Source organism: Castor canadensis, chromosome 7 (assembly GCF_047511655.1).
Source record: "Castor canadensis chromosome 7, mCasCan1.hap1v2, whole genome shotgun sequence".
Lineage (NCBI taxonomy): Eukaryota > Metazoa > Chordata > Mammalia > Rodentia > Castoridae > Castor > Castor canadensis.
The window spans coordinates 20332879-20347853 of NC_133392.1; the positions used below are offsets into that span (position 1 = coordinate 20332879).

Below are 14975 nucleotides of genomic sequence, written 5' to 3' on the forward strand. Positions count from 1 at the left end.
TCTACAAGGTATACTCAGAATTCTCTGCTCAAACTTGCCCTTTTCTCTTCCTGCTCATTCCATTTCATCTAATGGAGGCACTGGCTTCCACTGTTCCTCTTCCTAATGAATTTTCATCCTTTATTCAATACTTGTTTTAAATGTCATCTTCTCCTTAAAAGTCCCTCCTATCAGCCTAGTTAGGAGGGATCTCCATATTTCTTCTCTTCCACACACATTTCCCTCCACTACACCTAGGGTACCTGTTATGTGATTGTGAATGATAATCTACTTCTACTGTACCACAATACCTGATGACTATCACAGTGTGTTTCACATTTTTAGATCCTCGAGTGTCTAGTTCAGCTCAATTAATAAAATAACTCGTTCTTTTTACTTTCCTAGAAACTAAGAAAGTGAAGAATTTGATCTTGACTAAGTTAACGACAACAGAAATTCACTTCATAGGTTATACCTATGAAGTAGGTATAAAATAGTTTTATCAGTACATCACCTGAATAAGGAATTTCCCCTGTGAAATAACTACTCAATAAGTATTCATTATCTATTGGGAGAAATTGTTTTTTAAAATAAATTCATCTTCATTGAGTATTATAAGAATTTTAAAGTCACTTAATGGTTCAACTCAAAATCCTACTCAAAAACTTAGCTTGTCCCCAGAGCACTGAAATTTAAACAGTTCTCTCATCAAACACAAATCAAAAAAATGTGGCAAAAAAATTCCTAGGTGAAAAATTAAGTTGGAGACTGGATGCCTTAAAAGCCTTATCTGAATCTTGCACCCTTTTATTTCATAAATTTCCTTTCAATGTTGAGGGAAGAGAGGCTATACACTGTGGATTCAAAAGGTATGGGACAAAAACAAACTTCTGAAAACATGAGAGCCACAGATTTGAGATTCATGTGAGTCAAGTGCATACTTTTAGTACACACATATTCATGTATAATATAAACCAAAAGTAGAATTCATTGAGGTATCAGATCTTAAGGCTGTATGCAAGAGCAGAACTTTCAGGACAAAGTTGCAATGAAGTATTTTTTAAGTCACAGTAAAAAGAAACAGTTTTATAAAAGAAACTGACCTGATGTGATTGTATCAGTTTGTGCTAAAAAAAAAAAAAAATCATATAGGTAGATTTATTAGTAATGTCTACCTTGAGAAACTTGAATAACAGAATACTGACACATCATAGATGAATTTTAAATATTCACATCTGGACGTTCTACCTCATAATGATTACTTTTGGGGACAAAAAAGTAAAAAAATTTAAAAAAAATAAAAAAGATCACAGACTTGCTGCTCCCAAGACAACCTGCAATTATGTTATTAGATCTTTCTTAAAGTGGGATTAGGAGCATAACAAACTTACTTAGAATTTCTCCATAAAGAAATGTATTCATTTGGAAATAGATTACGACTGGCCCTGTTGAAAGGAGAAAAAACAAATAAACTAAATTTTCTTCTAGATGGTCTTTCTTCTATATTCAAGTCTTAATGTGAAGCCAAAAGTTAGAATAACTTTCTTGAAGCTGGTATATAATAAAAACCATAAAGTTAATAAAGAATATATGCATCTTAAATTTCATAAAGTGACCAGATAGTTCATGGCAATTCTGACCAATTATTATAATTAAGGCGCCCTGTTAACATTAAGGCCTTAATTATATCCTAAAATATTTATGGATCTGAACTTTCTCCAATCTTTGAAATAAGTTTATAGTATTAGATATTGCCCTGTTATCTAAAAATACTAGTTTGTCAGGTGCTTGAGCTAATACCACCTATACCTACACTGCTGTCTTATTTTTCAGAATTACATTGCATATGTGCCGATTAATATAACGCGCTTTCTATGGTAATAAGACTTAAGAAGCCCATCGATTGTTTTCCATGTTAAGCAGTCAAGTTCAGCAGAAGTTTGCCAAATGACATTCAAGTATTTAATAACTCAAAAGTCCACTCAGCTATTCACATACGTCTGCTCACACGTTCAAAATTTACTAAATGTCTACTGTGTTCAATGTGCTATCTGCTACTTTTCAACTTACATGCATCTTTAACTTTGATGAAGCATCAATTCCAAGTATGCCCTGAACACTTCATTTTAAGAAAAGGGGATAAATTATAATCCAAGGTTTCCACACATACTGTATTTGAGGAATACATTGGTCAGAGAGAATTTATAGATTCTGTCTATGGCACTAACAAAACCTCAAGCTACACTATTTTACCCACTAGCATTTGATTTCTAAGACAATTTTTTAAAAATGTGAAAGCAGCTGTGAAATTCCTAGAAAGAAGTAATACTTATTGCAGCATCAGAACAGGATAAATTCTTTATTCTTTTATTTTTCAGATCAAGGCATGAGGTGCGATTTTTGTTATCCAATTTAATGTCTCTGAGCTTCAATTTACTCATCTGTAAACTAGGGCTCTTAATACTTCTTTGAGTAAGTTGCTTTGAGGATTAAAGATCACCACACATGCACACAGTAATTGCTCAATAAAAAAGTATACTTTGCTATGATTAGTTTATCTGATTTCCTTCCTTCCAAATGAACTAACAATTTTAAATAGATGGCTTACAAATTTGTTACTTATACATGTGAATTAGTAACGTCTTTGATATTGATCTTAATTATTAGGTATAGGTTTATATAATAAAGTAAACTCCAATATTCACAGGAGACCCCAAATTTTTAAGAGAATTTTAATGGCAGGAGCACTGCAAGCTTGGGCTGAAAAGAACAAAGTCAATACAAAAGAAAAGAGGCCTCTGAACTCCCAAAACCTCTGTAAGAAGGAAGGTGGCTGAGAAAACTGCCTACACAGACTACCTTTCAAGGAAAAAGAAGGATAATTCAGACAGTGGAACTAAGAACCTGGAGGGCAGAATCAAAAGCCATGGAGACTCAATATTGGTAAGCAGTAGGACTGAGTCCTCATCAAGGAACTTCCAAACATTTGTCCAGAGAGATTTCATAATTGATTTGAACCTGAGACTCTTTGGACCCACTCCTCCAAATTCCTAAATTTTCAGTTTTTGGACAGGAATGTTGATAGCAGTTATCTTATGCCTGTCCCACTATTCAATTACATGTTTGGGTACAGGTAACTTGTCTCCTTACAGTCAACAGACTGAGAGGATCTGTGTATGACAAGCTGTATTTAAGGAACTATTCCCTGAGGAGGACCATTTGCCCCAGACCAAATATAGATTAAGATTTTGAATTCAAGCTTATGCTGTAATTGGGATGAGACTTCTAGGGGATATTAGGAGAGGGTAAGTGTTATTTTGCATGTGGGAGGAAGGAAAACAAATTGTGGCTAAAAAAGGGCAGGTTAGGTGCTTTTACAGTAAGTTGTGACCACAGAGTGGACAATTCTCTTAATAGGTGAGCTTAAATTCTTCCCCCTTGAGTATGTGCTGAATTTAGTGACTCACTTCTAACTAACAAATGTGGTGAAAATGATAGTTTGTGATGTCTGAGATTAGATCATAAAATGAACTTCAGGCTCCTTTCTCTTAAGAGACTTGCTCTGGGGGGAGAGCACTCAGCAGCCTTACAGAAAGGTCCATGTGACAGGGAACTGTGGCCTTTTGCCATCTTAACAGTGGATCATCCGTCCAAGTCAAGCCTTCAGATGACAACAAATGTGGTAAGTGTCTTGACTGCAACTTCCTAAGAGAAGGTGAGCCAGAACCACTTGCCTAACATGACTGTGAATTCCTGACTCATGGAAATGGTGATAGAAATGTAGGTTAGCACTTTTTTCATTTAAATTTATAGTTAAGAGTTGAATGGTCCTTTTTAGGGTACTTCTCTAAAAAAATCTCAATATTTAACAACCTTGAACAAAATCTGAACTTCATCTCATTCTTCCAATTACTTTATACTACCTGTTACAATAATCATTTGGCTAATAAGTTAGTTCTTAAAAGTGGGATTCTTTAGAGCAGGAAATAAATCCATTATTATCTAAGTATTTGTAAGCACAGAAATTCAGGTTTAAAAAAGTAAGGCTTATACTCCACTCCTTCAGCATGACTTACTTCTCTGGCTGATCTCCATTCCATTTGGAAATAGTTTCTTTAAACTGGGCACTGCACTTTTAAAATTTCTAAAGCTTGCACTGCTTTTTATAACTTGTATTTCAAAGCTTCCATCAAGGCTACTGGTATGGGAGAATTATGCAGAATGGAATTCCCCTTTGGCTTTTGGACTCGACTTTGTGATTAAATTCTCAAGGGCACAACAAAAATGATTTACCAGAGCCACTTCAGGCAGCGCTATGCCCTGGTGCTTATTTTAGTGCTTAAGTTGGAAACTTTATAACCCTAACATGGATACCACGTGTCTATGTGTACTGAACTCTGCTTAAAGGGCCCATGATCTTCACTATGCATAAAGTTATAAATTTACTTTGCATCTTGAATCAAGCTCTTCTCTCTTTTTCCATCCCTTACATGTAACCTATTCAATTCCATTAAGGGTTCGAATGAAAACTACGTTATCATTTCAGTATGATTTAAAAGTCTGGATACTGCTGTGCAGACAGAATTTTCAGGTCAAGCTGAATTTACAATCCACTTTTAATTTAGTTAATTTGGGGTATGTACATATATGTGTGCCTGCATTAGATGTATTAACATTAGGCTGTCAAATCACAGAACTCAAAATCCTTGTCTTTCTATGGTGCTCTAAGGGTAAAGGTACCCAAAGGAAGAAGAAAACATGGGATAAAACTAATTTATTTCTTGGTTCCTACAAGTTGAGTCATGCCTTTCTTTGCTTCTGAATTGGTGTCCTTGAATTCAGTAAAATTGTCTGCCCTCCTTTAATGAAGCATTATATCCAGAAAACATACAAAAACATACCACCCAACACAATACTGGTTTGTTCTTTAAAGCCTTGCAAATTAAATATATAAATTAGGTGTCAATTTCTCCTTTAAGCAAATGGCCATTCCTTCTCCATTCCTCTTTTACCCCATGGGTAGTTTAAGCTACCTACTATCTCATATCAAGATTTCCAAAGAGGAAGAAAAATACAGATTTATAATTATTTCAACTCACAGGACTCTGCAGAATCTGAGTAACTCGTTTCCTCTGCTCCATCATATTGAAGTCTTGTCGTAGGTCAGGAGACATGTTCCTCTCTCGAATGTATTCTGGGTCATTTTCATTGATTCGGTCAAAATATCTCTCTTTGTGAGGCATACTGGGAGGAGGAGGAGTAGTGATCACGCCTTGGCTGGTATCTGAACTCATGTTTCAAAACTGTGGATTCCCTTTGTTCTCTACATAATAAACACAAGGACAGAAAGACATTCATTATTAAACAAATTTTACATGAGTCATGTAGAATTTTTTATTTTGTTGATCAGCGCAACAGGTGAAACTTTCTTTATAAAAAGTAGCTTCTGGGGTAGGTGGGGTTGTAGCTGAGTGGTAGAGCACTTGTCTAGCACACTCATAACCCTGGATTTCATCCCTAGCATTTTTTTTTAAAGTTGCTTCTCAGTAATATTAGAAAAGTTGGGCATGGTGTGTGTTCTTGTAATCCCAGAACTCTGGAGGCTGAGGCAGGAGGATCATAAGTTTGAAACCAGCCTGGGCTACACAGTGAGTTTAAGACTACTCAGAGTAACACAGTGACTCTCACATCCCCATCCCAAAATAAATTATCACATTTTGATAGCAAATTCTCAAGTTATTAAGTATTGCCAGTGGATGTCTCTTACTCATGGTTTTATGTTAGCTCAAACTTTGGCCATATTTAATGATTGCTACACTATATACTAGTCATATACTACTATAGTATATGAATATAATTTACTAACATATGAAAGAAGCCCAACCTCTAGTTTTTCAAATGATTGAACAATTTCCTAGGAACAAGGTCAGAATTTCTAGGGTTGCCAGACTATATAACTTTAGTAGATGGTAAGAAACAATAAAAAGCTATTCAGAAGCCACATGAACAACTATGATTCACTTAATTATTGTGATTATTACTGATAGAGGATAATCCTTGATTTTATACCAGGGAGACAAATTTATATGGGCTTTGCAGCTAGCTAATCAACTATAGTTACATCAGCAGGACAGTTATTTAGCTTTCCTAGCCCTTCAATCGTAATCAAATAAATTGTCAGAAGTTACTGAAGTCATCTAATTTAGTGCATCTCAAACTGTCTGGGAAAGACTTCTTCTAATCCATCACAGACCAATACTTTTATAAAATACAAAATAACACACTAAGTGGCCATCGCAATGTAAAATTGCAAGTAAAGTTTCTAAATGTCTGATGTTATAGTCTATACTTGTCAACTACCAAGGCACAGAGAGAACAGGGAGTGACAGCTTAACAGGTAATAGGTTTGTCTGGGGTGATGAAGTCCTGGATTGTGATAGTGGTGATAGCTATACCACATTGTGAATGCACAAAACACCACTGGAATTGTATGCTTTAAAATAGTTAAAATGGTAAATTTAACCTCCACTTTAAAAAGCTCAAAATAGATCACAGACTTTGCAAAACCATAAAACTTTTATTAAAAACATAGGAGGTCTTTGGGATATAGGGCAAAGCAGAGTTCTTAACTTAATACACAGAAGGAAAGTTAATGAACTGAACTTCACCAATATTTAAAATGTTTGCCTGTAAAAAACATTGTTAAGAGGATGGAAAGACAATGTACAGGTGATGAGAAGGTATTTGCAAACCACTTATCTAGTAAAGATATTCAAAAGGGGCAAAAGACCACAGGATTTAACATCATTAGCCATTAGGGAAACACAAATTAAAACCACAATGAGATATCATTACACAAGTACCAGAATGGTTAAAATAAAAATTGTGACAGACAACCTGAAATGATGGAATGATGTAGAGAAACCAGATCCCCTCACACACTGCTAGTGCAAATGTAAATGGTACAGCTACTATGGCAAACAGTTTGACATTTTATTAAAAAAAAGAAATATGCAACTACTGTATGACTCAGCAATTATACTCCTGGCCCTTCAACTCAGAGAAACAAAAACTTAGGATCACACAAAAATTTGCATACAAATCTTTTAATAGCTTTATTTGTAACAGCCCAGGACAGAAAACAATACACATTCTTCAACAGTAATGACTAAACTGAGATATATCCAAGTATATGGAACATTACCTTGTAATAGATAAGAACAAATTTTGACACACACAAAAGCATGAAAAAAATCTCTAGCGAATTATGTAAGCTAATCCTCAAAGGTTATGTACCGCATGATTCCATTCATATTGTATTTTCTTGCGGTATTGGAGATCGAACCCAGGGTTTGGCAAGGACGCTTGAACAAAATGGCCCCCAGCCCTTTTGTTTTCATTTTATATTTGAGATAGGTCTCACTACGCCCAGGCTAGCCTCAAATTCGTGATCGTCCCGCTTCCACCTTCAAAGTAGCTGGGTTACAGGGGTGTGACAACATGTACAGCTTATATAATATTTCTCAAATGACAGCATTATAGAAGTGCAGAATCATATTAGTGGTCGCCAGGAGTTAAGGGGGGATATGTTTGAGAGGCAGGAAGATATGCTCAGGATGGAAGGAGTGAGGTATTGGTTATAAAAGGGCAGTAGGAGGGATCTGTGTAGAACTATTCTGTATTGTGACTGTGATGGTACACAGATGAACACACACATGTGATAAACCTACATAAAACTAAATGCACACATGAAAATCTGAGTAAGACCAATATCAATTTTGATCCTACGATTTCCAATTGTGATACTGTACCACAGTTTTATAAGACATTACTAATGGGGGAAACTGATGAAGGGTATACAGGACCTCTGTTAATTCTTATAATTGCATATGCATCTATAATTATCTAAAATTTTAAAAAGTTTAATTTTACTAAGATTAATATTCTATTAATAGAAAAGTTTTATATGATACAAGTATATGATCACCTCTGTAGCTGGGTAAAGCTTACACTATAGTTATTTTTAGATATCTTTGTAAGAGGCGCTCAAATTGCTTTTTCTGAAAAGCACTGATTCCTTACTTGGGCCCATGAATTAGCTAAAAACAGGAGAAGCTTGGCATCCTTGCCTCCATTTTGTATCTACCTTTGCTCTAAGCCATTCTCTTTGCAGTCACTTTGCAATCACCTTGGATTCCATTAAAGAGAGGTAACATCTTCATGACAAGAGGCAGAAACTACACCTTCTTCAGGATGGACCATTTGCCTGGCTGCAGATACTGAAATAATGACCAATCAGGTCAAACCTGTGACTGAACTGTTTAACTATGCATACCTTTTGTCCCTTGCACCCACTTTCTTTTGTCTACTTAAACCTACAGTTCATGTAGGTTCATGGCTGAAAGATAAGCTGAGTGCTTACTCTGCCTCTTCCCACAGTCTGTCCTGAGCTGTGTAATAAACCTCCTTTTTCTGCCTTCACCATACCTTTTTTTGGCGTTTGGGGCTGGTGGCCAAACCTGGCATATGGAATCTCAGGAGTTTAGGCCTTGGGTCCAAAACTCCAGTTTCATATGCTGTACCAGAAAGCATTTGAAAGCAATCCAGGCAATACAACTAAATTGCATCTGAATAAAAATGCATGGATCCCATTAGCATCAACTGGTATTTCTGAGAAACAGTGAAAAATGTCTGAATTCAAGTATAATATATTTGATATATTCTAAGAACCTTTGTAAATGCCACAAAGTACCACCAGCCAGCATAACAATAAAGGAGAAAAAAAAAAAAGGCAACAAAACTAAAAACAAAACAAAACAAAAAAACAAAAAACCCAACTATTTTTCATGGTGATTGGTCTAGGCAAGCTTTGGAATGTAAAATGTGGCTAATATAACAGTTTATACAAGTTAAGGACTGCTAAAATATGAATCCCTCTGGGAGACAAAGTAAAATACAGTATTGTAAAAAATCATTTAATGGTTACTGTACAGATTTCAGTAGGAGTCTTCTTTTGCCAGGATATACAGCAGGCAGAAATATTAATTCAACTGTTAGATTGTTAAGGAACTCTTAAAAAAATATCTTGTGGTGGTCAGATCAGTTTAAATTTGACTATTCTTCATGACATATTTTCATATAGTTAACATGTTCTAGGAATTTCAGCTGATTATTAGTTTAAAAGTCTATAAACCAAATTCTAACATTTTCCATTTATATAATCTTTTCAACCCAGAAAGCAGTGTGGTACAGCATGCTGGACTGTGGATGAAGACACCAGACTCAACTCTCTGCATTTATACCAACAGTTGTTTAGAAGAACCATGGAACATTTATTCAGTAAGTGTTTTAAGTATCTACTATGTGTCAAGGTCCTGGACTGAGGGACAAAATGGCAAAGACATTCCTTCCTAAGGTTTACAGTCTAGTACAGAATACAAAGAAGTTAATTGTCATGATCAATTATAAAAGTGAGGCAGGCAGAATTAGGGAAAGTTTGGGACTCTTAGAAAATATGACAACATTGTATTTCATATTGAACACCCCTCTTTCTCTGAGCCTTCTCTTCAACTGCAAATGTGTTTAAGTTATCCACACACATACCCCTAGCTCAAAGACAACTAAAACCACCTTCACCTAGCCAGGGACCACCCATACTGCTCCCCACTCACTGATTATTGGTTCGGAATCGCCTGGATTCTTCCTTTGCCAGGTTAGCATAAGTTTTAAAAGGAACTGGAAAAGAGAAACATTATCTCTTGCTTCCAGCTTCCACCTGGGCCCACCATGCTCCCTTTTGTAATTCCCTTCCTTAAATTTTAATAAACTCCATTTACACCGATGTGTCCTGCCATGGGTTCTTCCACATGGAACACAAAGAATTTGGAAATTTGCTATTAACAAAATGACAATGTCAAAAGACCCTTCAGATTTTCCTAGTTCTTTTATCCTGTGATCTTATTGGTATTCTCTGACTTAGGCCTAATGTGACAGATAAGGAACCTTGATTTGGCCTAGTATTCTATAATCTTAGTGGTAGATCATCACAGCACTTAAAACTACCAATTACTAAGCTCTTATGTTCCAGTCACTGGGCTGGGGGGTACAGGTTAGCTCATGGTCTAACAATCCTATATGTAGGTATTATTGTCATTTTACAGATGAGGAAATAAAGTTAACTGAGAAGTATCTCAGGTCAAAATACCTAGCAAATGACAGATGAGAACTTAAATCTAGGTCTGTTGAACTCTATAGCCCATGATTTCAGTAATAATCCAGATCCAGGGGTACCTAGTAGGTTTCTTTTCAAATGCCAATACCACTATTCAATAACACTGAGTGCTGGAAAGGTTTTCTGTTGGCTCAGAAACTGTAGTTTGAAAGGAAGTTATGTACCATTCATCCCTCTGGCTCCCTTATAAAGCTTCCCAAGGAAGGATTGGTAGATTTTCCCCTCTCAATCCTAAACAACTCTTCTAAAAGCATAAATACTTCTGCTTCCAAGTGAAATTTGAAACATTTCAGTTTCAGGGTGTCTTCTCTTTAAAACTCACCAAGCCTATTTTTTAATACTGTATATATACATATATAGATATATGCTTTCTAGTACTTCAGACCAACATAAACCAATACAAATCAGTATGACTTTGTTAGGGGAAAAAATAGTCTTTTAGTAATGTTCTTCTAGCTGAAAATGTTGTAAAATAAAAAAAAAATTTTTTAACAGTAACACTATAAAACTCATTGTCAATACTATGGGTTTTCTTCTAACGTAGTCTTTGGCCATGCAGATTAATACCAGGCATAAACAAAGTTGTAGTTTTTAAAACTCTTACCAAACATGTATGTTTGAAGAACATTAGGCTCAAGACATAAATCGATGCAATACTGTAGAAAGGTGGCTTTCCAACCTTTACAAATAAGAATCCACAATAACAAATACATCTTATACTGTATTCACAGGAAAATAAGACATATAACTCAAATAAATTCATGATCTGATATGATACCTTCCTTTAATGGTACATTCTGGTATTTTCTACCTTTTTTTTACATGCTGGTCGAACTGATTCAGGATCCTCTAGTGGGTTGTGGCCCACAGTTTGAAAAATACTACCCCAGAAACTAAGTTATGGTCAGATGGAAAACAAAAAGGAAGAACATGCTTGGGAGGGGGGTGTGTGAGAGAGGGAGATGGGAAGAATTTTCCAAATGCCCAGAAGATCAAATGGGACTGCAAATGAAAAAGTTTCTGCACATCAAAGGAAACAATTACTAGAATCAAGAGGCAACCCACAGAGTAGGAGAAAATCTTTGCCAGCTGTTCAATGGATAAAGTATTAATATATAGCATATACAAAGAGCTCAAAAAATTAAGAGGCAAAAGAATAACCCAATTAATAAATGGGCAAATCAAGTGAACAGGTAGTTCTCAGAAGAAGCACAAATGGCTAATAAATGCATTAAGAAATGTTCAGCATCCTTATCCATAAATGAAATGCAAATCAAAACTGTACTAAGACTTCATCTTACCCAGTCAGAATGGCAATCATGAAGAAAGTAACAACAAATGCTGGTGAAGGCAGAGGGAGGGGAAGGAACCCTTGGTGGAAATATAAGCTAATGTAACCATTATGGAAATCAGAATGGAGGCTCCTCAAAAAACTAAAAATATACCTAACTTCATGACTCTGCCATATCACTCTGGGGTAAATCAACACCAAGAGAGATACCTGTATACCTACCTGTGTTTATTGCAGCTCTCATCACAACAGCCAAGTTGTAAAATCAACCAAGGTGCCCAACAACTAATGAATGGACAAAGAAAATAAGGCACAATGGAATACTATTCAGCTATAAAAGATGAAATTATGTCATTTGCAAAGAAATGGATGGAACTGAGCGAGATAAGCCAAGCTCAAAGAGCCAAATATTGCATGTTTTTTGCTCATTTGTGGAATCTAAACATAAAATGATAATGATGATAATAATGGGACATAAATGTAAAAGGAGTACTATGGGGGGAATCAGCAGGATAGGGGAGGAAGAAAGGAAAAGTTATTGAGGGAGCAAAGAGGATCAAAGTGTGTGTGTGTGTGTGTGTGTGTGTGTGTGTATGTATGTATATATATATGCAATGATAGCATAGAAAAACCCACCAAACACTGTTTGAAGCGGGGGGAGAAGGAAAAGGGAGTAAAGAAATATATATAATGGAGAGGGTTAAACTTGTATAAAGTACACTGCATGCATATATGGAATTACTATGATGAAACCCTCTATTTTATCAATGTATGCTTATTAAAAAATTAAATAAAAAAGCATAAGTAAACTGAAAGCAAAATGATGAAATGTTCCTGTCTGCATGCAAAACTAGTTTACAACTGTACTGAGAAACATAAATGTTATGAGAACTTTAAGTAGCCAGTCCCAGATAAAGTATTAGAATTATCTGCTTACTTTACCTGATAGCACAATGTCTGCCCATATAAAATACATATCAATGTCAGCACTGGAGAAAGAGGAGGAAAGTATTATCAGGGCCTCACGTTTGCCAGGCAGGCACTCTACCACTTGAGTCACTCCGCCAGCCCTATCTCAGGGTATTATGAAGGGCTGTTTATGATCCTATGAACTGTACATGTGAAAGCAAAATTTTTTGGTATGGATTCTGCAACTAAATACTTCTAAAAACAGAAATATGAAGCTAATGATTTTATATCTCTCCAGTGCCTTAACCATCTAACTCCTGTGATTATTATTCACAGGACAAGACTCATATTTTTCCAATGTATATTTAACCATCAAAAAACAGAACTAAAACTCTATTCTCCTGTCTGAAATGAACTGATTGTCTCGAATTATGGATCAGTCTACAAAACTATAAACTGGCCAGGGCTCAATAATGAAAAAGTCTTGAACTAAGAAATTGTTCCAGATTGAAGAAAAGAGACTAAGAAGATGTACAACTAAAGGAAACTATGTAATCTTGAATTAGATCATGGGCCAGGAAAAGGGCATTAGTGAGACCATTGGTGAAATTTATGTAAGATATGCAAATATGATAATAGTGCTTGTATGTTAATCTCTTAATACTGACAAGTACACTATGGTTATATAAAATATCACTTTAGGAAATCTGGGTGAAGGATAGAAAGGAATTCTTACTTTTTTTTATAATTCCTTTGTAAGTCTGGAATAATTAAAAAAAAAAAAAACCTACTTAACAAGGAAGCCCAACAAAATATATACATACATACACATTAATTCAATATAAGGGAAATCCAACTGAACACAAAAGAAAATACCACAATTTTTAAGGCATGCCTTGAAATAACATAATAATCCATGATCTTCCTTCACCAAAGAATTGTTAAAGTTTGCTCAAAGGCAAGATATGACACAAAATAAATTTACAAAAAAGAGGGCTCCCAAACATTATGTGAGTCATAAAACAATAAACCAGGCATCTATATTAAAGCTATATCCCCCCAATCCATGTAAATTTATTAATATAGGAATTTCCAGAACTCAAAAGTAATATGTACTTATTAATATACACATTATCAAATTAATCCCAAGAATTCACAGACTAACAAACAGGATATAGAAATAGACCTAGGGTAAAAATAAACACTTTTTTTTGTAATTTTTAAAAATTTATTTATTCACATGTGCATACATTGTTTGGGTCATTTCTCCACCCTGCCTCCCTCCCCCACTCTCGCCCCTCCTCACCCCTTCAGTTCCAGGACAGTTCTGTTCTGCCCTTATCACTAATTTTGCGGAAGAAAAGACACAAGCACAATAAGGAAAAAATAAACACTTCTGAAAACAGTAGTAGGAAGGAATATTATAGCAAAAATAAGATCTTGTATGCTAAATATTATGTAAATATATATACATACACACACATATACACATATTTGTACACACATACACACATATATGTGTATATATTTTGTGCATGCTAGGTAAGCACTTTACTCCTCAGCTACATCCCTATTCCTTGGATTTTTGAGAAAGGGTCTCACTATTTAGCCTAGGCTGGCCTGGCCTTGAATTCTTGATCTCCTAAGTGCTGGGATTATAGGTATGTACCATCATACCTTCCAGAGGGATGAAAATATGTGATCTTCTAGAATATAAGTAATGTTTATAAAGCTCATTCTTTATATATTCATTCTAAACATATATAGGTCACAAATACCATGTAATTTGAAGTGATCTGCTTTAGTGAATAGAAAACAAATGAGTTCTATATTCAAGGCCTCAATCTCACTGCTTTATATTATAGCCTCTGGTGACCTTTTAGTTTGGCACCACAACAGAGTAAAATACCCTTACTCTGAGCTCACCAACACTGCTCGAGCCACGTGTGCCTCTCCTGTGATCTAGTTTGCCCATACTGGTTCGTCTTGTTGAATGAACCCCTTGTATCTGGGCTGTTGTATCTTCTGGATGCCTTTAGATAAACTGGGTTCCTGATTTGGGCTCTGTAAAAGACTGCTTTAAAAAGTGGCCAGAAGAATTCTTCTCATACTTCTTTGCAATGTAACTTTGCTACTTATTCCATGAGAAAATGGAGACTATTTTCCTACTTCTTGATTCTGGGTTCATTTTTTGTGAGCTTCTTTGACTAACAGAATATGGCAGCTATGACACTGCACAACTTCCAAACTCAGGTTTTTGACGAAGGTCTTGGAGCTGCAAGGCCAGGAAGAAGACTCTCACAAAAAGTATGAAGAGAAGAGGCCCAGCCATCCCAATAAAGTCCAGTTTCTCACAGATACCACCAACTAAATACAGTAACATAAGCCCACATAGCAGCAGCCAACAGAGAATCATGAGAAATAATTGTTTTAAACCCAAAGATTTGATTTTTTAAACATAACTAAAGTAATATAACTAAAAGATAACTAAAACAAAAAATGGTGCACAGAAGTGGGGTGCTGCAACAACAAAAACTGAACACTGTAGTGTTCAGCTGTGAAACC

The 14975-nt window shown here is 35.5% G+C and overlaps 1 protein-coding gene across 10 annotated transcripts in view; it reads right to left on the bottom strand.

The window, feature by feature from the left end:
* Add3 (adducin 3) overlaps window positions 1–14975 on the bottom strand; it is a 138816-nt gene that overhangs the window by 28692 nt on the left and 95149 nt on the right. For 9 of the 10 annotated variants that reach the window (XM_020183105.2, XM_020183099.2, XM_074078339.1 and 6 more), the window contains exon 2: window positions 5079–5302. In XM_020183105.2, coding sequence (XP_020038694.2) covers window positions 5079–5273 — 195 coding nt within the window. In that variant the 5' untranslated portion in view covers window positions 5274–5302. Of the gene's footprint in view, window positions 1–1370; window positions 1425–5078; window positions 5303–14975 lie in introns of those variants that run through there. The other variant, XM_074078341.1, reaches the window with a different exon arrangement.